This window comes from Rhopalosiphum maidis, chromosome 1 (assembly GCF_003676215.2).
Source record: "Rhopalosiphum maidis isolate BTI-1 chromosome 1, ASM367621v3, whole genome shotgun sequence".
NCBI lineage: Eukaryota > Metazoa > Arthropoda > Insecta > Hemiptera > Aphididae > Rhopalosiphum > Rhopalosiphum maidis.
Genome location: NC_040877.1, coordinates 90,538,846 through 90,562,001, shown reverse-complemented (window position 1 = coordinate 90,562,001; position 23,156 = coordinate 90,538,846). Strand labels below are relative to the sequence as shown.

General features: G+C 26.8%; 3 protein-coding genes across 4 annotated transcripts; 1 reads left to right on the top strand and 2 right to left on the bottom strand.

Annotated features, from left to right (window-relative positions):
* Positions 1–2,413: 2,413 nt before the first annotated feature.
* LOC113553681 (zinc finger protein 397-like) lies at positions 2,414–4,552 on the bottom strand. The gene is given in 5 exon segments (XM_026957145.2): positions 2,414–3,355; positions 3,783–4,043; positions 4,098–4,238; positions 4,356–4,519; positions 4,522–4,552. Coding segments are annotated over 5 exon segments (1,179 nt in total). The 3' UTR covers positions 2,414–2,773.
* An 816-nt stretch (positions 4,553–5,368) lies between these two features.
* Positions 5,369–12,387, top strand: LOC113551392 (serine/threonine-protein kinase GE16371). Its single transcript, XM_026953616.1, has 4 exons — positions 5,369–5,562; positions 9,180–9,394; positions 9,598–10,351; positions 11,489–12,387. The coding sequence occupies exons 2-4, from the start codon at positions 9,214–9,216 to the stop codon at positions 12,282–12,284; spliced, it is 1,731 nt and encodes a 576-aa protein (XP_026809417.1). The 5' UTR covers positions 5,369–5,562; positions 9,180–9,213; the 3' UTR covers positions 12,285–12,387.
* Positions 12,388–15,270: 2,883 nt separating this feature from the next.
* LOC113552712 (lysosomal Pro-X carboxypeptidase-like) lies at positions 15,271–22,451 on the bottom strand. Of its 2 annotated transcripts, XR_003405180.1 has the most exons (10): positions 22,377–22,451; positions 22,142–22,299; positions 21,043–21,183; positions 19,223–19,512; positions 18,778–18,935; positions 17,996–18,168; positions 17,260–17,421; positions 16,489–16,679; positions 16,352–16,433; positions 15,483–15,622 (listed from the first exon to the last, which is right to left on the bottom strand). XR_003405180.1 is itself a non-coding variant. In XM_026955574.1 (9 exons), exons 2-9 carry the CDS (start codon positions 22,229–22,231, stop codon positions 15,418–15,420), a joined length of 1,410 nt encoding a protein of 469 aa, XP_026811375.1. In that variant the 5' UTR covers positions 22,232–22,299; positions 22,377–22,451; the 3' UTR covers positions 15,271–15,417. The 2 variants fall into 2 exon arrangements, 1 of the variants encoding a protein (XP_026811375.1); XM_026955574.1 differs by lacking the exon at positions 16,352–16,433 and having other exon boundaries at positions 15,271–15,622.
* Positions 22,452–23,156: the final 705 nt, after the last annotated feature.

Here is a 23,156-nt window from a genome sequence, read left to right as displayed (position 1 = left end):
AACTGTTCGTCCCCATATTATTCCTACAAGCGACCCCGAAAAGCATCTAGAACGAACTTGAATGTTGTGACCTACTGATTGACTAACCCTCCTTAATCCATGTCACGAAGTTACATTTCTGGAAGGCTTCTGCATTTAACTCCTCAGTCTTTTTTAAAAAGTGACTATTATATTTTATCTTATTTTATATTAATACGATAAATATAATTTGTGTTTATTGTAAAATGGTATTTAAAAATTTTACAAATTCTAAAATTAAAAAAAAAAAGTAATATTTTTAAATTTTACTAAAGGTTCAATAATTACCAATTGTCTGTCATAATTTCTGATCAAAGGTATTTTATACTAAAATCGACAAAAATAATAATTTGTTTAAAATGTTTACTATTGACAATATTTTTTTATTATTACAGCAATATTTGAATATACTATACAAGTAGGCTCATGTACCATGTAGTACCTATCACAGTTTTTATTTTCATTTACAAACAAATACAATTTAAATAATTAAAATCATAATAATATAATATTATTTCATAAAGTGATGAGTAATAAATAATAATTTTTATGATGTAGTTCTCAAATATTAACTATTTTAAATTTATTCCCTTACAATTACATATTTAACTTTTGAAAAATTCAAGTTTACCACAGTCAGTGCTGCAGTTCAAATGCACTGCAGACTTAATCAAAATAAATCATCAAACGCTAAAGAAAACGTAGAACATAATATTATGTTGATTTTTATTAATGATTACCAATCATTAATCTTCAAGTATGGTTATTAAATATATTACGAGTCTGTACTATAGGTACGTATTGTACTACACTACTACAAGTTGGACTAGTATCTGTATATCTACAGATCTACTTTATTTTTAAACAAAATAAATACAGCAGTAGGTTATTGTTGCTCAATATTGTGATCCGCTGTTGTCATCTCAAATGTGTTATGTGTTGACACAGCATTTCTATAAATACCGAAAATTTTTGAACGATACGTCAATGTTATGAGCGGGCGCAGGATGTCTAATATTGAACAGAAAATTCATCGAGCATACTCTCAGTTTTCCTTTAATAATTGGATTTAAATAAATTCCGATGTTTGGAATTCTTAAATATTCTTAAGTACTGCATGTACAAATTTCAAATTCTTGAGATTTTTTGTAACTACAACTTATGGAGTTCATATGATAATCCTTCCCCCACCGTTTTACTGTAAATTTTTTAGTGGATAATTACTTTGAAAATTTATATACACCTAAACCAAAATTTAATATTTAGACGAATAGTTTTTCATTTATTGAAATTTATATTATATAAATATATAGTAAAGATATGAATATAAGCCCTTTAAAATTATTTTACAAATATATAAATTATATATTGTAATATTAGATCTAGTAACTTACTATACTTTAAATATATATTTTTTTTTTAATTATAAATGTTGATATTAATTACAAACATTTTCAAATAATCATAACATTCATAACATACATATCTTCCAAACCCATCATCGTGGACCTTTAATCTTGAGAACACAATAAAATAAGGCCAAAATTACTACTTCTAATTTTGATTTTAATACGTCGAATTTTTCGCTAACCAATTTGCAGTAGAAAAAGAAGATTCGAATTTTAAAAATAGACACGAATTGCATCTCCAGAGCCCATAGGACACTCCTTGAGCAGTACAAAACATTTCCAAATATAATCTAGTATATTTAAAAGTTCAAAAGTCTGATACTATGAGAAATTAAATTATTGAAAAAAAGAGATGAGCATGCTTTGTGAATCACTCTGTTTTACGATAAAAAATGATGGACATACCTTATACCTGTATCCCAAAAATTGTTTTTACACAAAAGACTAAAATGCCTTGTTGAGCTAATAGTTTTATATTGTAGCAAATTTAAATATTTTATTAGTGGCTTCTGTACAGTGTAGAGACTATAAATTAACATATTAAAATATTATTATCATATCTAATTTTTACTTGTAGAAACTTACATATTATGGATGGTTTTATCTAATGTTCCATGTTAGAACTTACATAAGAATGCTATACAAAATAATTATAACTACATATTATAGTATATTAAGTATTAATTGTACTTAAATATGTATATTTTGTGAGCAACCATGTTAAACTTACCATTTCCTAGATAAAAACTTTGTTTAGTCATTTATTTTTTCTAAATCAAATAAAAAGTCTAGTTTCATCTTAGATATTATTTATTTTTAAAAATGTATTCAATATATTATACACATAGAAAATATTACTGATAACCAGTAAGAACAGTAGTTTTCTCAGCAATTTCTATAGCTGATAAATAATGAAGAATAAATTTACAATTTTTTTTTTATTTATATATATTCAATTATTTGTCACAACCAATTAAATAAAAATCACTATAACACAGGCGGAATATAAAAAAAGAATTCAACCTGAACCAAACATTCTGTTGGAATAAAATATAATAATTCACATAACTAATGATTCAAATGTATTTAGTTATGAATACACAAGAGATTATCATCAAGATAACCAAAATTAATATACATTTATCATATTATAACTATACTGAAATATTATAACAAACATTGTGAAAATTCATTAAGTATTGACAATAACTTATGATTATTGTTTACAATAATAAGCCATATTAAAATCAACAGACACCTCATATTTAAAGATAATTTAAAAATTAAATATATAAATTAACTATGAGGTATCATACTCTATGTGCAGCAACAATTATATCCATTTATCAGTCTCTAATTATGGTATACTTTATTTTGGAAGATTTATGAGTGATGTGCATTCGTTCATGGTTAGCTACAGCAGAAGCACTTTTCAATTCCATCCCACAATAGCTACACTGGAAATTCACTGAACCTTTTGTTTTAGTATGATAGAAATTGTAATGGACTTTAGCTCTGTCTTCCATCAAAAACATCTTGCTGCACACACCACACCTATACTTTTTTGGTAAATCATCATGTTGTATTTCGTCATGGTCTAACAAATCACAGAATCTCGAGAAAGTTTTATCACACAAGTGGCACGTGTAAGGTGACCTCTTTGATGTCCTCAATGGTGTAGAATCCAATAATTCCTTATCTTTTTTGATCGGATGTGTTTGCTTTACATGTCGCTGTAGATCAGATACAGTTAAAAATATTTTATTGCATTGATTGCATTCGGTTTTTTTATTCAAATCACGATGTCTGGCTACTGAATGCTCTTTTAAGTGTACAAATTCATCAAATTTAGCACTACAATAATAACATTGAAATTTTTCTTCCCCATCATCAATAGTTTGTTTATTTTTAAATTCCTCATTGTTGAACTGAAAAAAAAAACTAAATTTAATAATATTGCTCACAGTGTAAAATGCCAATTTAAGTGTCATTTAACATCCTTCAAATTTTATACTCAATGACACCAATAATAATTGATATCATACTTTGTTAATCAATATATTATTAATTGATTAGCATTAGTATTAAACTGTTTACTTCTTATCAATACATGGATAAGTTTATATTAGATAAATATTATACGAGGCAAATATGTAAACATTCATAACTTATAATAAAATGTATCATTTTATAATATAAGATATAAATATATAATTAATTCTAGATTTCTAACAGAATACAATATTCTAAATTTAATTATTGTGAATATTATTTTGGAAACACAAAACATTGGCAGGTACTTAGCTTAAGGCTTAAGCTAAACTTTAAAAGTCAATAACTTAATGTATATTTTACCTTTAATAATGAAGGTTTATCGTTGAATACCTCCAAATAATCATCACACTGGATAAAGTCATCGTCGTCAATCATGATCTGCTGAATGTCCATGGTTTCATTTCTGCCAATTTTGGAATTTGCATCTATTATATCTTGGTGAACTGCACTGACATGCATTGAAAGCTCGTATTCATTAGGAAAAATATTATCGCAAGATATACAGCAATGGTAGTCCACTTCATCAATTAAGTCCATCATTTGATTTGGAGTAGACACTAGCTAGAAATCAAATACCATTCTAGATACATTTGGGGAGGAAATTAACTGACGTACCTGTTTTTCAACAATATCTGAGTTGAAAAGATTGATTTCCTTAAGCGCATCTTCACTCTGTTTTTTGAACATCACCCAATCTTGTACACGGTCATAGCACTCGTTGCATATGTGTTTCGGACCGACAGAATCTTTTGTGATCTGCAATAAAACCAAACACACGATCAAGGTAATGAAAATAAAAAGAAAGGAAAGGAATGAAAATGACAACAAATATCAAATTATCGATTCATCTAGGTAGTGGTACCTACTACCTACCTTGATTTGCAGACAGTTCATCACGTCCCTGGCCAAGTCTGGGTCAGAAGCCATAAAGATCGGAAACGACGACTGAGTCTGTCGCAAACAAAATCTGCAGAACAACATATTATCGTCGTTTTCGGTGTCCATAACGCAGTGGGAGGACGAGAATTCGTCACCGTATGAAAAATAATCGAACCGCGCGATACCTTCATAACACGTCAACGATCATCGTCGCCAGTCGAAAGATAGGATTGATGGATTGTAGACCGATAGCAACAGTGATTGACAGAATAGAATACAATCCTAAAAATATAATTGTATTTATTAAATAACAATTAAGTAGGTACTAAATACTAAATAATACATAATAATGAATTTTATAGTCATTTGCAAGAGGTATACGGTCTTTACATAGATAAAAGATTTATCAGACGTCTGACCATGGGTGCATAACGCCATGCGTGTGGGTCTATGATGTGTTATCACTTTATCAGTAAAAAAAGAAATGACGGGCTAAGGGCGGAGTTAAGTCAGATCCGCGGCACTAAGGATTTTACAATCGTTGGTGGTTGCCGGTTGCCAAGTTCTACTACTTCCGCGGCTATATTTCATACTTAAATACTATAATTAGTAAGTTGTTAAGATACTGAGATTTACGACTTATTCGATCTTCGGAGGGCTGATGTCTAAAATATACAATAAGTCACGTAGATTATAATTAATAAATAATATTAATAATAATATTTTACTTTTCCGTTTAAATCAGAATTATAATAGTATATTCTAAGAAGGTATAATAAGATTAGACATTAGTGATATGTATTATACATATCTGTGGTGATATATTAGTTTAGTATTAAAAACGATTGTTTATTTTCCTATGGTGATAACCCGTAGTTTTTCCCCAAGTCGACACAACCGACGTGTCGTTGTTGGCAGCACCGTACTTATCTCGCCGATTATCCTATCTCTACCTTATCGTTTTTTTTCACTCCTCTTAATTATTATTATTATTATTATTATTTTTAATTTTTATTCTCATTTCTCATTCGTATTTCTTTTACCGCTGCGTTCACGCGGAAAGTCTTCTGAGGTCCAAAGTTTTCGTTCCAAAGTCGCTTACCGGTCGCTCTATATTTAGCACTTTGGTCTCCGAACGATAGACTCCTCTGTTTGATATAAGAATTCGGATATGACGCCATCACGTATTCAATGATTTCATGTAAGTGAACACATTTATTTTGTACGGCTAATACACATAATCGTCGTGACTAACCGCTAAACCATATTCCATTTGATTGTCATACAATAATAATATGATACGCGTAACGATAGGTCACGTTGTCACTGGGCTCGTTGCAACTAGTATGATTATATTTTTTAGTTTTATTTCATACTACTTTCAAGGGACGTATTCGATAATACTTCAGAATAATTTTTTTTTTTAATTCTCATCTACCTCGCTACCTACTTGTAATTTAAATACTGTATGGGCACAGTACACTCACCATGTTCATGTTCATGGAAACACTCAATGTCTACGTCTACCAGATTTTTTTTTTTTGCAATTTTTGTGCATAGGAAATTTTTTGGCATTCTATCATTGTACTAAACCTTTTAAACAGCACTGGCAAAGTATGTACTTTCTTGTTTTTATCTGCCAACAACTGCATTTTTTTATTTCCTTACCACACCGATAGACTATAAAGGACAAAAAATTATATACATTTTTTTTCTATCTTCATTTTTATAAGTCATACAAAACGTGTTTATTATTAGACTGTCTTTCAAATTAAAAGCTTGACCCCCTTATCTATACCTGTTGTAGAACTAGAATATTTATAAGATCAATGCAATAATTCATTTATTTTCATATTATTTATTATATTAACAGTTATTTGAATAACTATAAACAAATTGTATTGATTTATCGTAGAGTAGGAAAAGTTTTTTGTAAAATACTTACTGATAAAATGGTATGTTGACATGTGTTAAGTGGTGTTGATAAGATTATATTATACATACATATTAATACTAAAAACTATATTGGGATTTTACATCAACTTCCAACATTTCAATTAGGTATGTTTCAAGTTAAAAAATTGTTTTCATGAAACCCATGTTATACTTTATTTTTAAATAGCTATAAATCTAGTTATACAGTAGAGTCTTGATTACTCAAACCTTAATGAAGACTTAAAATAATTAGAGTTATGAAATTTTTTGAGTTATCTCTACTCAATTGTAAGCAATTATTAAACAGTTCTAAAATAAGAAACTATTGTATTCCAATCTCTAAATATTCAAATAGGTACTATTACAAAATTTAAACTTTATGACAATCCATCTTATTGGCTTGACTATAAACAATCTACAAAACATTTTAATTCATTAAACTATCCTTTTTAAAAACAAAATAAGTTTTACAAAAAAAATTTAAGTTTAAAGTTTTGTTTTTTAACCCCTTCCCAGTTCCGGATTGGCAAGATATCAGCCTACCAAATTTTAGAATTCCTAATGTTTGATTACAGCTACTGTACGGTTTAAATATTTTCTACCAATGTTTGTACTAATTTATCGCTATAAAAAAAAATATATTTATATACGACCAAACACTCAAATCGGTCCATATTTTGAGCGGCCCATCCAGTAAGGTTCCTCAGTAACTCGTCAGGCCAATCCAGCCCTACCCCTCCCCCCACTACTACAACAACCATCACCTTTACTTAAGCCTTTTTATCATTGTTGTATGTATTTGTTTTCAAAAACAAAAGTAATTAATAACATTTATATAATTGTAGCCTATAAGTATTCCATTCTTTTTAAATTAATCATTATTTAAAAACCTTGTCATATGTAATAAATTATTTTAACATTTTGAACTATATTGTACTATATAGACTTAAATAAGACTAAAACTTCTCTCCTATTTTGGTAATGTTTTAAATGTCAGCATCTGTATATATAAACTGTTATTTTCAACAACCTTGACAATCTTAACAAAATTATTATTTCAGTGTTACTTAAATCATTGGATACATTATGTAAATTGTAAGTTAAGTAGTCAAATGCTTATCTATTATTATTATTTATTTTTAAATTTATCAGTATTTTATTCAGTTCAAAGGTAAATAATATTATCTCTTATTAAAATAACAAATATAAATATAATATTATAACCTATTATAACATATAACATGTTATACTGATCTGAAATTCTAGTATTGTTTTATTTAAATATATTTAATGCTTAAAATTGACTAATTATCAGTTAATTCGACTATAAATAAAAACAATTTTTTGCTAAGAATTTATTTATTCTATTCTTACCTAACACCTATACATATGTATATGTATATTATTATATTGTATGTGTGTATTCTTTCTCATTATCATATAATTATTAACAGTTACAGTTATGTGATTTATACCTAACTGTACATACATTTGAAACCAAGAATTGAGGCCACAATTTTATATATTTATTCAGAATTTCTTTTTATATATTTTACTTTAATTTTTAGATTTTTACTGCATTAGAATTAATTGTTTCAAAATCATATGCTTGGTTATCTTAAGCCAAAATTAATGCACTTAACGAATCTTTTTGATTTAAAATTAAAGAAATATTAATGATTATTAAATTACAAATACCTTTAAATACATTTTATATAATATGTTAAATAATACATTTTAAATTGAAATTGGTACAATCATGACTTTTAATATTGATTGATACATTTTTTTCTCGCAGTTTTAAATCAAATCCAATTTTATGTAACTTTTATTATCTTAATGTTACATAATTACCATTTTAGTTTTATATTTTTATTTCATTTTAAAATCTCATAAATGAAATATGTTATATCCATAATTAAGTGTTATTATTTTACTTACTTTATAATACTGTACTAATTGTACTATGCGTTCAATTGTTACTTTTAAACGTGTTACTTTTACTGTTTTATAAAAATATTCTTATTTTATAATTAAATTATATAATAACAACCAAATAATAATTAATAACTAAAATTATTACAATATTATTTATGTTTAATCTTCAATTAACATAGATTCTATGGATTAAATTCTTTTGTTTAAAATTTGAAAGTAGTATCAAAGATCAATTTAAATATTGATATTCAAAGATCTGGCTTGATGTAACTATGTACTATTATTTTGATTTTAATACTATTTTTTATGTTCTACATTAATTAAATATTCTTTGTTTAAAACAAATGTTTTTTATTAGTTAATCAAAACAATTATTTTTTTTAAATTTGCTATTGATAATTTGATCATATACATACATATTTTTTTCATAAATACATGTATGCCCCCAATCATATTAATAACAACATAGATAGGTTATCTTTATTGTGCATTGACAGCAATTTCCTACATATTATTTAAACTAAACATGAGAACATTTTAAACAAGTATACCTGTTTATTACTAAAAATTAAAAATTATTACTATTATAACATTAATTTTTATTATATTGTATAATTTTTTACACTATAGCTTGTGGCAGTATCATAACATTTTTTTCTAAATTTTCATGAATATTAAAAATTTTAATTTATTTTAATAATTAAATTATTTTAATTTTAATATAGTTTATAAAAAATAAATGCTTTTATTATATATGTGCACCTGTGCTAAGTGCTTAAATTAACATTTAACATTAATATTAATATGAGTTAGTACTTATATCAATTATGTATATTTTTTTTATTAAAAAAATATAATCATTCATGTATATTAAAAGCTAAATTCAAGCTCTAAGTTTATATGGTAGTTAATTATTTTATATTAACTTTAACATTTATATTTTAGATGAGGATGATAATATGATTATGAAAATGATATAATGGTTGAAGAAGAATGTTTAAAAAATAAGAAATCAATAAAAATGCAAGCTGTAGCCCTCAGAACATCAAGATCAATTTCAAATGAGGAATGCACACCTAGACAAAAATCCGATGTCGGAAGAGCTGCACGTAAAGCTAAACGTATACGTTTCTTAGTTAATGGTGATCGATTTTGTAAAGGTAATTTTTAAAATTAATATTTTTCATGTATAACTATAGTAATTAATAAAACATTTCTTAGGAACTGTTATATTTAATGGTTTAATAATGTAGAACTTTATTTATCGTTTAAATTATTTGGTATTTAAAATAATTATATTTAAAACCTATTTAAATTAATAACTTATTATTATTAATAATATAATCATTTCTGTTGGTTTTAGGTGTTGTGGTAGCAGTTACTCATGAACGATACCGTTCTTTTGACAGTTTATTAGCAGAATTATCAAACATGCTATCTGAGAACAAACACCTTCCTAGTGGCGTACGGACATTATTTTCAACTGATGGCCTTAAAATATCTCAACTAGATGATCTCGAAGATGGAAAATTTTATATTTGTTCTGGTGGTAATAATGCCATAAAAAAATTAGACTATGCCGCCCTGAACAATGTCAAACCATCTCGATCACTGACCAAACTTCAATCTACTCATACAGTTTTAAGCAGCCCAAGTAAACAACCGTATTTTAATATAAGGCCTAAAATTATATTTGTCGTAAGAAGTGGTACCCGACCTAGAAAAATTATCAGAATGTTATTGAACAAACGCAATTCTCCTTCATTTGAACATATTCTTACACTAATAACAGAATCTATAAAATTGGATACTGGTGCCGTCCGTAAAGTATATGTATCATCTGGATGTCAAATAACACAACTAGAACAATTTTTTGAATCAGATGATTTGTTTTTTGTGTATGGTTCTGAACGAATATCTCAAGATGATTTAAAATTAGATTTCGAAGAAATGAAAATTGTACAATCCCACAAACGTGGACTAAGAAGACCAGCCAATGAACTGAAAAATGGTACACATTGTATGGATGAAAGTGGTAAAAGAGTACCTCAGTTACCAAAGACCACTAAAGCAAATCGGAGTATAACCAGTTCTATACCTAACAAAGTTCTAAGCAGGTAAATAATTTTTATCAAATGTACTATTAGTGACTTAATTATAAATTAGGGAAAATTAAAATACAAATTTTTCATAAAATTATATTTTTAATTTTCTGACTTTACAGTTCTTAGAAAATAATTTTAAAAAAATGCAATAGTTATAAACAAAAACAAATGTAAATAACTGTATTTACACTTATCCTAAATTTTATATTACCTTAATTCACCCTAATATATTTTATTTTCAAATTTACATTGTTTCATTCGAGTTAAATTTAAAAAATATTTCATTTTGTCAACACAAACTTAGTTAAAATAATATATACCTTTGTGTTGATGAATTTTTAGATTAATTTTATATATGACAGTTAATAACTATTTTCATGGTTTTGTCATAGCCTATATACCTAATATTATTGTTCGCTATAAAAGCTTTTTGGAAAATATATTTTTAAATTTCTAATGAAGATTTCAATTTTTTACCTACTAATAACATCAATGTCTTCAGCTAATGATAAATTAAATTATAAAATAATTGTAACTTTATTTTGTTATTAATTTTAACCTGCAAAGTTCTAAGGACACTTAACAAATTACTTAATAAATTATTTTGAATGTCGATCGCTTCTTCAATTTGTTTGGTTTGAAGGTATTAAAAAAACTTAATTTATATTATTCTTTATAACCTTATATCTCTTGACAAATTCTATAGTCGCAACAAGTGATAAAATGTATGATTATTATAATTGGTTATAAATACTGTTAGTACCGTTCTTACTTATAAATCATAATTTATGACAGCAGTATTTAAGATAACCACTATCAAATCTCATAAAAATGTTGTAATAACTATGAAAAAAATAAACTACAATTCAACATTTTTGACATTTGTAAAATTAACATTTTGAACCTTAAATTAAAAATATTTATTTCATCCAATCATATTAGTCAATTGATGAATAACATCAATATTATCATTACTTGCCTTAACATAATTTCCCATATTACAGTATTTTACTATATACATTTTCAAAAGTTTTTAATTGTATTTAAACCAAACAACTTATTGTTTACAAAATATTAATTATGTTGCAAATCTATAAATATGAATTTATTTTAAATGAACATAATATTATCTTTTTTTTTTTTTAATAGATACACTATTGGTGATCGACTTGGTGATGGTAATTTTGCTGTAGTGTACCGTTGTTTTGACAAACGAAATAACGCTGAATATGCATTGAAAGTAATTAAAATAATAGAAGTACCGCAAATGAGTCAAATGATTGAAAATGAGCTCTCTATCTTGAAAAGTATAAGCCATCCAAATATTATCAATTTAATATCTGATCTAGTAACTAATACTGATGTTTACCTCATCACAGAATTAGTTAGTGGTGGTGATTTGTTTGAAGCCATTGCTAGGTGCACAGACTTCTCTGAGCGCGATATTCGATTAATGACGAGAAATTTAGCTTCAGCATTAGCGTATCTCCATGGATTAGACATTGTACATAGGGATGTAAAACCAGAAAATCTTCTAGTTGAATATGATATTAATGGTCATGTATTGCACCTAAAATTGGCAGATTTTGGTTTATCTCAAAAAGTTAACGAACCGCTTTACATGGTGTGTGGTACTCCTACTTATGTATCTCCAGAAATTCTTACTCAAGATGGTTATGGTGTGAAAATTGATATTTGGGCTGCCGGAGTAATTCTATATATACTTTTGTGCGGGTTTCCACCATTTGTCAGTGAAAACAACATTCAAGAAGATCTGTTTAATGACATACTTAGTGGAACATATGGTTTTCCAGAACCTTATTGGGATAATGTGTCTGAAGAAGCCAAAGATTTGGTTTGCTCAATGTTACAGTCCAATCCCAGTTTGAGATTTTCTGCGGAAGATGTTCTCGATCATCCATGGTGCGATGAATTTGAACTGTGATGAATACTTCCAAACATTTGGTTTTTTGTTGCCATTATATGTAACTGGCTAATTAAAATTATTATTGTTCCGTTTTAATAATAATAAAATTCAATTAGACTTATGTAACTGTTTCAATATTTGAATTATTATCATTATTATTATTTTTAAAGCATAATTTTTTATTTTGTTTAGTGATCTAGCATTAAGCAATTTTAAGGCAATGTATTTAGACATTGATCAACTATTTATTTGTATTAATTAATAGTATGTAAATTAAGCCAAAATATTAGACTCTTCCTATTTGGTATTACAATTAAAAATTAAAGTGATACTATTATAATTATTTCCTTTTTTTAAATAAATAACATATATGCTGAATTATAGTTGATAACACTGTTCTTTTTTTTTAAATATTTTTAACGTTTATTTATCAATATTTCTTAAAATATTGATGGACATTTTCTCAATAAAATTATTCATTGAGTCATAGTACATAACATAGTGCATTGAAGTAACAAAAGAAAATATAAGAAAGGGGGAAATCACCTTTCTGTTTTTACACAATATGAGACAAATTAACTACGTTATTGAGTAAATTAAAGTAATAGATAATTATGTTTAATTTGAATTCAATGATAAATCATTTAAGGTCCTTCATTTGTTGTGATAGTGATATTAAGCATCGAGTGTGTTCATAATTCATGAATGAAGTTGAAGTAGTATCATTTGTCAAATTTGAATCTACAATGGATTTTCTCGTAAGTGTGATGTAGATATGTAATATACTAGTATGTGTGAATTTTAAAATTTTTTATTCAATGATAAATAGAATACAAAAAAAAAAATGATTCATAAATTATTTTAATAAATATAAATAAAATATCTTTAAAAAAAAGTATTCAAATTCTTTGAAAAAAAATTTTTATTCTTATTTATTATTTTGGAATATAATAATTATACTTAAATGCCTAAATGGATATTACATTTTAAGTTACACTAACACTAACTCACAAATATTTTCAAAATTTTTTATAAGTATAAATTCTAATAAAATAAAATTCTATAAAATATAAAATACATTAGTATTCAATTAATAAACTAAAAAACATTAAAAACGTCCTTCAAACTAGTACACGTGTCACAAAGTTTTATATATGTACCTACATACCAACAAAATTATAGTAATTTTAATTCAGGCAACTAGGCAAGTAATTCTATAGGTAAATAATTTTAATTCTTTAATGATAACTTAACCAGGTTAAAATCTCTAATTTAATTGTAAATAATGTAAATGGTATTTATTTAATAACGAAATAAACATATTATGTTGTTATCTATTTTTATATTTTCTTTAGTTGTATATTCATAGTAAAATATCTGTTTTGAATCCTATTTATTAGGAATTTGGGTGTATACCTAGCTGAATATATTAATAAATAAATAATAGCTATCAAGTAAAAGTGTTTAAATTCTACCAAAATATAAGAAGGAAAGAATTTAATTATTACTATTCAAATACTTCACGACTCGATTATTAAGTATACTTTACGATAGACCATAGTTTCCCAAAGTGTGTTCCGCGAGACAATCTCAAAGGTTCCGCCAAGTGTAATAAGTGATTATTGAGAAAACTATTTCATATTATACTTGGATTATTAATATTACCTATTAAAAGTATTATTTTATATTATTTAAAAAATGGGGTTTCATAAAACACAAACTATTTCTCAAGAGTTCCGTAAGCTTGAGAACTGCTGCGCTAGACAATCAAATCATCCGCTTATTATCACCATGTCATAATATTATATAAGACAACGATTTCCAGATAAAACAATCTGTATTTGAACATTAGCTTGGTTTTAAATCTCATGCGCTGAAACTACCAATTTTAGTTGTATATAACGATATCTGTAACGCAATAATTCGGATGCAACGATGATATTTTGAAATGTAATTTTTTTTTTATGTGCATATATACACATACCTATTTATAAATAGGTATATAGGTAGATAATAGGTATATTATATAATATATAATACATTGGATTTCGCCAGATGCAATAATTTTTAATCTAATTTGTAGTAGATAATGTGTCGTATAAATAAAAGGTAAATACATTTTGTATCGTAATAAAATAGGTTCCACCTTCCACATAGGTACCTATAAGACATTAAGACGTATAGTAAACGGTACCATAATACTATAATAGTTACCAAACGATAACAGAAAATATGTGACACTGATAGTAGTTAACTAGCGAATACGTACCGGCTATACACTAGGTAAGTTTCTATGAAAAAATATATCTATATACATTTTAAGGCTAATAATAATTGTAACGATTTAAATGTCTTAAGACTTTATTTTCAGATTTACTACTATTAGGACTAACGACTTAAATGAAGTGTTCATATAATTACTGGTTAAAATTTGTTTGTTTTTGTTTTTATTAATATAATTTATCCGGTGAAAAGCAATGGAATGTATAAATACTATCTTTGAATCTACACGCGAACTATATAAAGTTGCGTAAAATATTTATCACTATTAAAGTGCCATCCATAAGTATCTATTCATATATTATTTCCAATAGTTTCAATAACTGAATATTTAATGATTACAATGTATTTATTCCGGGATTTTAGAATATAATATTAAAGTGACATTATTATTTGTACTATTATACTTGAAAATTTGAAATTTTATTTGATCATTGGGAACTACCTTTTACTTAATACTAGTCTGTAATGGCTATTTGACTGTTTAATTGTATTTTGTAATAATTAATCAATAAAGTATTTGATTTCTACTCGTCCTACTCTAATACGGTCTTGTGACTTGTTCTCATTATTACTACTATCGAACGAATACCAGACATGACTTGTACCTACGGTTTAAGATATCTTAAATCGTGCTTGTACCACGGCGAACAGTCACACAATCGTTTTTACAATTCAAAAATGAATTTAAAAATATATTAAAAGAATATTATTCTGTACAGAATAAGTTTGAAAAACTATAAATTTTAATTAAAAGCATGTAGTACTGGTTGATAATTTAATTTATCTATATTCAAAATACACGTATTTGACATGAGATGATTGAACTACGTGAAGTGTGAACCTGTTTAAATACTGAACAGTCGTCTGTTTACTTTCGATGTCTGTAATCGAAGATCCATTTTACGATCCAGTGTTTAATCGTTTTCCTTGCACGAATTACGGATGACGTGTCGTTGGGATGCGATGCCCTCAAGTCCAAGTGATGAGCACCGTCTGGTATCAATAACGCCCTGACGGTTGATGAAATACTTTTCAACACGCCACCACTGGACCATGGGTCCAATAAACCATTGCTAATAAAAAACAAATAATCAAGTAATTATAGTCTGTTGACGGACGTGAGTGATTTAAAATTCAATTTTTTTAACTTTAATCCGAAAATTAAGTCAAACAATTTTTTGGGGGTCGATGAGAACCGCCTCTTCATAGTGGCCCCCTGGTAACTCTAAATGGTTCTTAAACTATAATTTAGACAGGTTGCTAGAAATAGATTTGGCGGAAATAAAAATCGAACCTTTTTCATTTTGGCGGAAACGACTGACGCCCTGATTTCCCATATAATAATAATAAATTGGTTTCTAGGTAGTCTATATTCGTCAATAAACTATAATACATTAATACATATATATCATTAATGCTGTCAAATATATATAATATAGTATATACTCGTATATATAACTAGCTGCTATACTGCTAATATTTAGCGCAATGTGAGTGGATAAGAATATAATATTTTTTTTGATCTTTCAATGTTTGATATTTTTTTGTTTTGGTAACATTTCGAATAATTTCCAGTAATAAATATTATTTAATGTTTCTTGACAGATGAGGCGTCCAATCGTCCAAATAAATTATCTATATCAAGTATGACACAAATTCCATCTATATTTCTGGCATATAATTTTTATATATTATATTTATAATAATTAATAACTGTTTTTTTATCATCCATATTACATTAAGTCCGATTAAGGTAAACCACAAATCAACAAAAACAATTTTATTTCTATTTCAATACTTACAAACCGGTTTTTGGAAAGAGTGGTTTTGAAAAAACCGCTTAAAAATCGTTCCAGTAGTTATGAGTCTATTAACCTCGGATACCTATATCAACATCCATTTACATGCATATTTATAGATACCACGTCATTATTATTACCTGAATATTATGTTGGACGCAGCTTTGAGATTTTTGCCACCGTACTGTTTTTCGACGTCGCCCGTGGTCGGTTTCACGCCATATCGATTTTCACAGTACTGCGCGTAGCTTTCGAAATCCCACGGGTATGCTTCAAATATGTCGTCCTCGCCGCCGTTAGCACAAAACGGCATTATCATTTCTGTGCAAGCCTGAAAAAAACCCCCACCGGTTAGGTGACCGTAAAACAATGTTCACATTCCATTTTGCATAATTATATAGTTATACAAAAACTGCTTAGTGTCTTAAGTAATATTACAGGTACATTAGCTGTTATGATTTGTGGTGATAGTATCGACTCGTGATTAAAAGAAATACCAACTAAACATACACTACAACGTCATATTATGTGGATAATTACCATCTACTGATTACCATGCATATATTATAACATTGAAAAAAATGGATCGAAAACTCATTATTTTATAATAGTTTTCACCGTTTTTCGGGAAAGATGTTTATAAAGAGTTATCGATAACGATGACGATGATCAACGACCAAGACAACTATGTATATAATAATATGATCTTTTATACCCAATTATTCACTTTTCATTGACATTTGCTATAAATTATAATATTTAAGAATTGTATATCTGCAGTTTAAACGAATGTTTTAATGTTTTCGTACAATTACAAAGAATGCGATATTTTTATGGTATATTAATATATTCTATATGTATTTACTCGTTTAACAGAATAATTATAAGTGCCTACGCAGGGTTGCATTCACCTGATAATTCCATCCGTTCATCATATCGTCGGAAAACGCTGACGACAGATTTAAGCAGCTGGCCGACCCGGTGTAGTTGAAATAGACGTTCAACCCGCGAAATACCGACATCAGGAGCGTCGAATCATCTTCCGTGTGGTTTGTCATTGACTTGCAGACTTCCTGATGGCAGAAATTTATCATATTTTTTTTAATATCCCACATCACCCTAGTCAAGTAGCTAACATCGATTTAAAACTTCGCACGTAAAAAAAAATTGTGTAATCGTCGAGTTGATGAGCAAGTTATTTATTTTTTTTTCTTCAAATTACTAAGAAAATTACCATGAATGTAATACTTTTGAGTTTTTTACACCACAAAGTACCATCAAATTCACTTTTTACTAGAAAAGATATTGAAAATAGACACAAAAATAATGAAAAATAAAATTATAACACATCTTTGTAAAATCAATATAAATAATACAATCTAAAAATGTATCATTCATTTTATTATTTACATTATAACCACGGACTAAAATATCTAAGATGACTAAGTATATCTTAGTCTGTGATTATAACCAAAATAAGTAACTCGTCATACAACTTTATAAGTTATAATTTGTACAGTAGCTATAGCTATTTAAATAAAATTAACATACATTTTAAACTTAATTTTGCATTTCGATTTAAGCCTTTGACATAATACTCCTTTATCTTTACCTTGTATTATTAACACACAAAATAATTAAATATACCTTGATCGGATTTGCAGGCAAAGGAGCCAAAAAATTTGCTTCGTAAGGATAGTTAACCATGGCCAATGCCACATACACATCAGCAGCCCAATATTTTAACTGTGCTACGTCGTCGGTGTTCTCTAACGGTCTACATAATTTCCAGTTATCAGTTAACCACGCTTTTCCAGAATCTACAAAACTCGGTAAACGCAGTTCGATTATTATAATTTATAAACCATAATATTATAAAAATGAATACTTCTACCAATACAATATACATAATCATATATTTATGCTTGTATATCGTGTATGAATCAAATTGTTTGGTATTTAAAAATCTGATATTTTTAATTGAATATTAAATATTATGTCGTTTTGTTTGTCACACAAATCAGTTCTATCGTATATAAAAACCACACATGCGACTCGGCTGTGTCACGAAAGTTCGCGCACGCAATATTAATATATTGTTTTTTTTAAGCTTTTAAATGATGAAACAACTATGTCAACTATAATTTTAAAATTCCTAATAAGTATTAAATTATTTTCACTTTGTTCACAATTCATACAATATCGAATACCTATCGAATAAGTTAAAGAAACAGCGAGACCTAAAAGAATGAGTCGGTTATACGTTATGTACAATAAATTTATGCAGATTAGAAGATTTATAGAAATTAAAGTGAAAATTGACATCATATGAAGTGGTTTTAATGAGATATATTATTTACTTTAAAATTAACGTTCATAAAATTGATGTTTTTAATTTTTATAATTCTACATGCTAAAAAATAATTTACCAGATTCTGTAACGTTATCTATGGCTTTCCAGGATGCTGAAATAGTCAATCCGCATTCAACACTAGTTTTTCTGTAAACTGACGATGTCACTTTGTAGAAATCATTGCATGGCGTCATTCCAGTAAATTGCCATATTGGAGCTGAAGAAGCTATAGCTCTAAATTGTTGTTAAAAAAATAAATAAATAAATAACCAAGAAAAATATTAATAAGAGTACAACATCGTAATAGTACTAAAACTTAAAAGTAGTATGTAAATGAAATGTATAAAAAAAATTATGAATATATCGTCATAATAATACATATTATCATTAACTTTCTATAAAACTGAATAGATTTTCCAAGATTCAGAAATCACTGATGAAATCAATTTTTTTTTTAATCAAAATCAAGATAAGTGGTTCTTGTCGTAACTTATATTATTACTGCAATCTGCATTACCGACCCTTCGACAGTGGCGGGATACTTGATGCGAAACCAAGCGGCCAACATTCCTCCGTACGAGCCTCCGAAAGCGATTACCGGATTAGGTCGTCTGCCGGTACACAGTGTGTCATTACGCAGATACTTTATCACGTCTACGAAGTCGGCCAGCGCTTGCTGTGAGGTCAGATAGCCCAATTTCACTTTGTCATCGAACGAATTCTTTCCATAGGGCATGGACTCGCCATAGTAACGGTGCTCGGCGAACACAACCAATGCCTCTAATTCTCTTGATATTTCCCACATAAAGCCCTATTTTATTATTCATGTAAATAAATTATAAGCCTTACGTATTTATACACAAATATAAGTACGTAACGTGAAAAACGATCACAACCATCATAATGTGTTCCGTGATTATATATCTTTTATCGTATTTACTTATTCAATTATTATTATTTATCTGTACGTCGAAATTGTTGAATTTTAGATTAGTAAGATAGATATATTTATGAAATTAAATCAAGCGATGATATTGGGTAATTTTATTGTACGTATTGGAAAATAGAATAAAAAATAAGAATGATAATTACCGAAAAAATGAATCCATGACCGTGCTATTGAAACTAAATTGCCTATTCAGGACGCCGTGTTACAATTATTTTATTATTGAAATGCACTATTTATACATGCATAATATACATACATGATACGGTATCACTGACACCATAATGTTGATACCGCAATAATGGTTCCAACGAGAAGTAAAAATACCGAAATTAAAAAGTGGAAAATCGTCAGACACGAATGTGTTAATTTTAATTATACCTAAATCGATTCACATACGAAATTAAGTATTATTTAATTATAAGAAGACCCAACAACTTATTTACTAATTATATTAAAATAAAAAAATTCTATTTACGAGATAAATTTAAAGAATTATTTCAAAATGTTATTTAAATAAGACTATTTTACGTTCTTAACAATATTTAAAGTAACGATACCTCAAATAAAAGACTTAACAGTAGTAAGTATCAGTGGCGTTTTCTTGACTTGGGTCATTGGGTACTATTAAAGTGTTAGTGTCTGATAAATTAGGAATACTCTTTATGGAAAATATAATGCAATGTTAGTACTTATATTTTTTATTTTATTTTTGTACTTTTTTTATTAAAACCATTTGTTTTACTTATGTACCTTTTAAGTTTTAATTATAATACTTCAATATAAAATAAAACAAAACAATACTGATATCATTTATTTTACTGCAATATACAGTACACCACAAGTATTATAATAAATAAATAAATAATAATAGTATTTTAAATATAAAAAAAATTTTTTTTTATCGTCAATAATTATTACATAATATAGAAGGATCGATAAAAAATCTATAAGTAGATTAACACTGGCACATGACGACGACAATCGGCTGACGGCTATTAAAGTGGCTAGTCGTTACTCGGTAATTTCAATTTCAACGTCCGAGTCTTATATTGACATTGCGCCTAAGTTAACTGATAACCGTCGTAACTCGTAACTACTATCCGCGCATGGTCTGGTTTTGAATTAAAAATAGTCTATTTGCTTATTATGTTTTATCAATAGACAAAAGTTTCTATAAGACAACTATTTAAATATTTTGTAAATAACATGATGGAGTAATGTAATACTGCATTACAATATTAACACACACATATTATACGAATATGCGTTAACACACAATTTGCACACCAGGAGAAATTGCCACTGATAGGTATTAATAGTAGTACATGAACTTTAAATCTAAAATTAACATGCAACGTATCGTTTCTTATAAGAATTAAAACAAAAGCTTACAGTATTATCAGAAAAATCTTCAATTGGTGCTTCGTTGCCAGCATAAAAAAATATTGGACCTTTATTAACATCCCAATATGTGTCATTCATAAGATACTTCAATTCAAATGTATCATTATTGGTATAACTAAAATGGTCGACCTGTGGTAAAAAAAAAAAAAATACATAATTTTTCATATTTGATGTGCCGAGTTCAAATATTTTTATACACTCTGCTCTTTATTTTCTTACCCAACTATATATTATATTATTATATTAGCTATTAATAACATTTAAAAGTATATAATCCGTCATTTATAGGATTCAGGTAAGATATACATTTTCGCTATTTTATTTAACTATTGATAAAAGTACAAAGTCAGTTTATCTTAGTTTTAAAAATAATTAATTTTTTTAACATTCATTATAGTTATTAAACTCGGGAGATTTGATTCAGATTAGTTACTTAATATCGTAATTTCATACTACAATCTCTTGTTTTTTTATTATATTTATCATTCATCCATTATTTTAAAACAAATAACATAACAAATTGAAGAAAGTGTATTTTTATTCCTAAAATCTAAATCAATATATATATATATATTGTGTATAATGTATATGATGTTGATCGTTATTTAAAAATATGAGTGAAAATAATATATTAAAGCACCTTGATTCAACTACAAAGTATGTAATATATTATATGACGAACTAAATCAAAATTCAAACAAATATAACTCAACAAGTTTTGAACTTAAGAGTTTATTCAAACACCAATATTTTTTAGAAATACTTCAAAAAATAATCAATAATCAATAATATGATAAGATTTGCTATAACACAACATTTATAATGTGCATGCGTGATTAAAAGTTAAAAACTACTTTAAAAAATATTATGTATTATTTTTTCCACTTTTATGTTATAGTACAACAACTATTAGATTCAATGTGATTTAAATCTTGATGAAGTTGAGTATTTTTTGTTATCTTGAACGTTTCAAATACTGAATAATAATTATGAACTAATATATAAATAAATTGGTATTTAAAATTTATCGCGGTAATTTTTCATTTTTTTCTTATTGTTATTATTAATTTGTTATGTTTTCACTTACCGGTACGGTTATATAATTAGTCGTGTAATCATAGCCATAGGTGGTGTGAACAATTATCATCAATAGTTGTGACCACGCAAGAATAAACATGTTGAAATTGTTAAAAATTAATTTACAACAACAATAATTAACAGATATAAAATCGAATGGAAATAAAACTGAAATTAATTATAAATACGAATTATTAAATAATACTCATAATAATATATTTGACAGTGTTGGTCCAACGACGTACAGATATGTTCCTAGCTGGTTGTCTTCACTCGTGATGCACAGAACAGTGACAATACAAATTTAAAAGAAAAGTTCGGAATTTTTCTACTTAAAAATAACGAAACTGATAAGATTAATATGAACACTTTAAATTATGTAAATATTACGAGATATAAACACTTGAAAATGTAATATGAAATAATATATATATATAGTGTATATTAAACATACTATTCTTTCTGACATTACGTTAAATCTAACTCGATAGTTTATTCTAACTACTACATATAGGTACCGATAATTAAACACAAAATAAATCTTTTATATAAATATATAATCTTGCAGTGAGCTAGTGACTAAGTCAGACATTTTAATCTCAACCTTACGAGATATTGTCAATTTTTTAATCAAAAGAAAAATACCTAAATTTTACATACATAAATATATTATATTAAATATTTAATAATTAATCTACACTAACTACCATATAGTGCATATTGTAGTACACAATCATACGCATAACGCATCATTGAATTCCCAAAAAAATTGTGTAAAATATTGTCTTAAAACAATTCATACTTTATTAAATACGTGAAATAAACATAATGTAGATATAAACATTGTTGTAATAATGTATTTAATTTATTGATCATTATAAAAAATAATATTAAATAATCATGAATCATCAATATTGTTATTATATTTAACGTCGTTTTAAAAAGTTAAAACTATTTGTTGCTTTACAAAGGAGTTGTTTGAATTTCGCGTTGAATGTTTTTGATAGTGAAATATCCATTTTTTA

Excerpts from the sequence above, each read along its gene's own strand:
- LOC113551392 (XM_026953616.1), top strand. The coding sequence starts at position 9,214 with ATGGTTGAAGAAGAATGTTTAAAAAATAAGAAATCAATAAAAATGCAA. Across the intron at positions 9,395-9,597 it reads TGGTGATCGATTTTGTAAAG|GTGTTGTGGTAGCAGTTACT; the intron begins GTAATTTTTAAA and ends TGTTGGTTTTAG. Across the intron at positions 10,352-11,488 it reads CCTAACAAAGTTCTAAGCAG|ATACACTATTGGTGATCGAC; the intron begins GTAAATAATTTT and ends TTTTTTTAATAG.
- LOC113552712 (XM_026955574.1), bottom strand. The coding sequence starts at position 22,231 with ATGTTTATTCTTGCGTGGTCACAACTATTGATGATAATTGTTCACACC. Across the intron at positions 17,422-17,995 it reads TGCCTGCAAATCCGATCAAG|GAAGTCTGCAAGTCAATGAC; the intron begins GTATATTTAATT and ends TTCTGCCATCAG. Across the intron at positions 16,680-17,259 it reads TGAACGGATGGAATTATCAG|GCTTGCACAGAAATGATAAT; the intron begins GTGAATGCAACC and ends GGTTTTTTTCAG.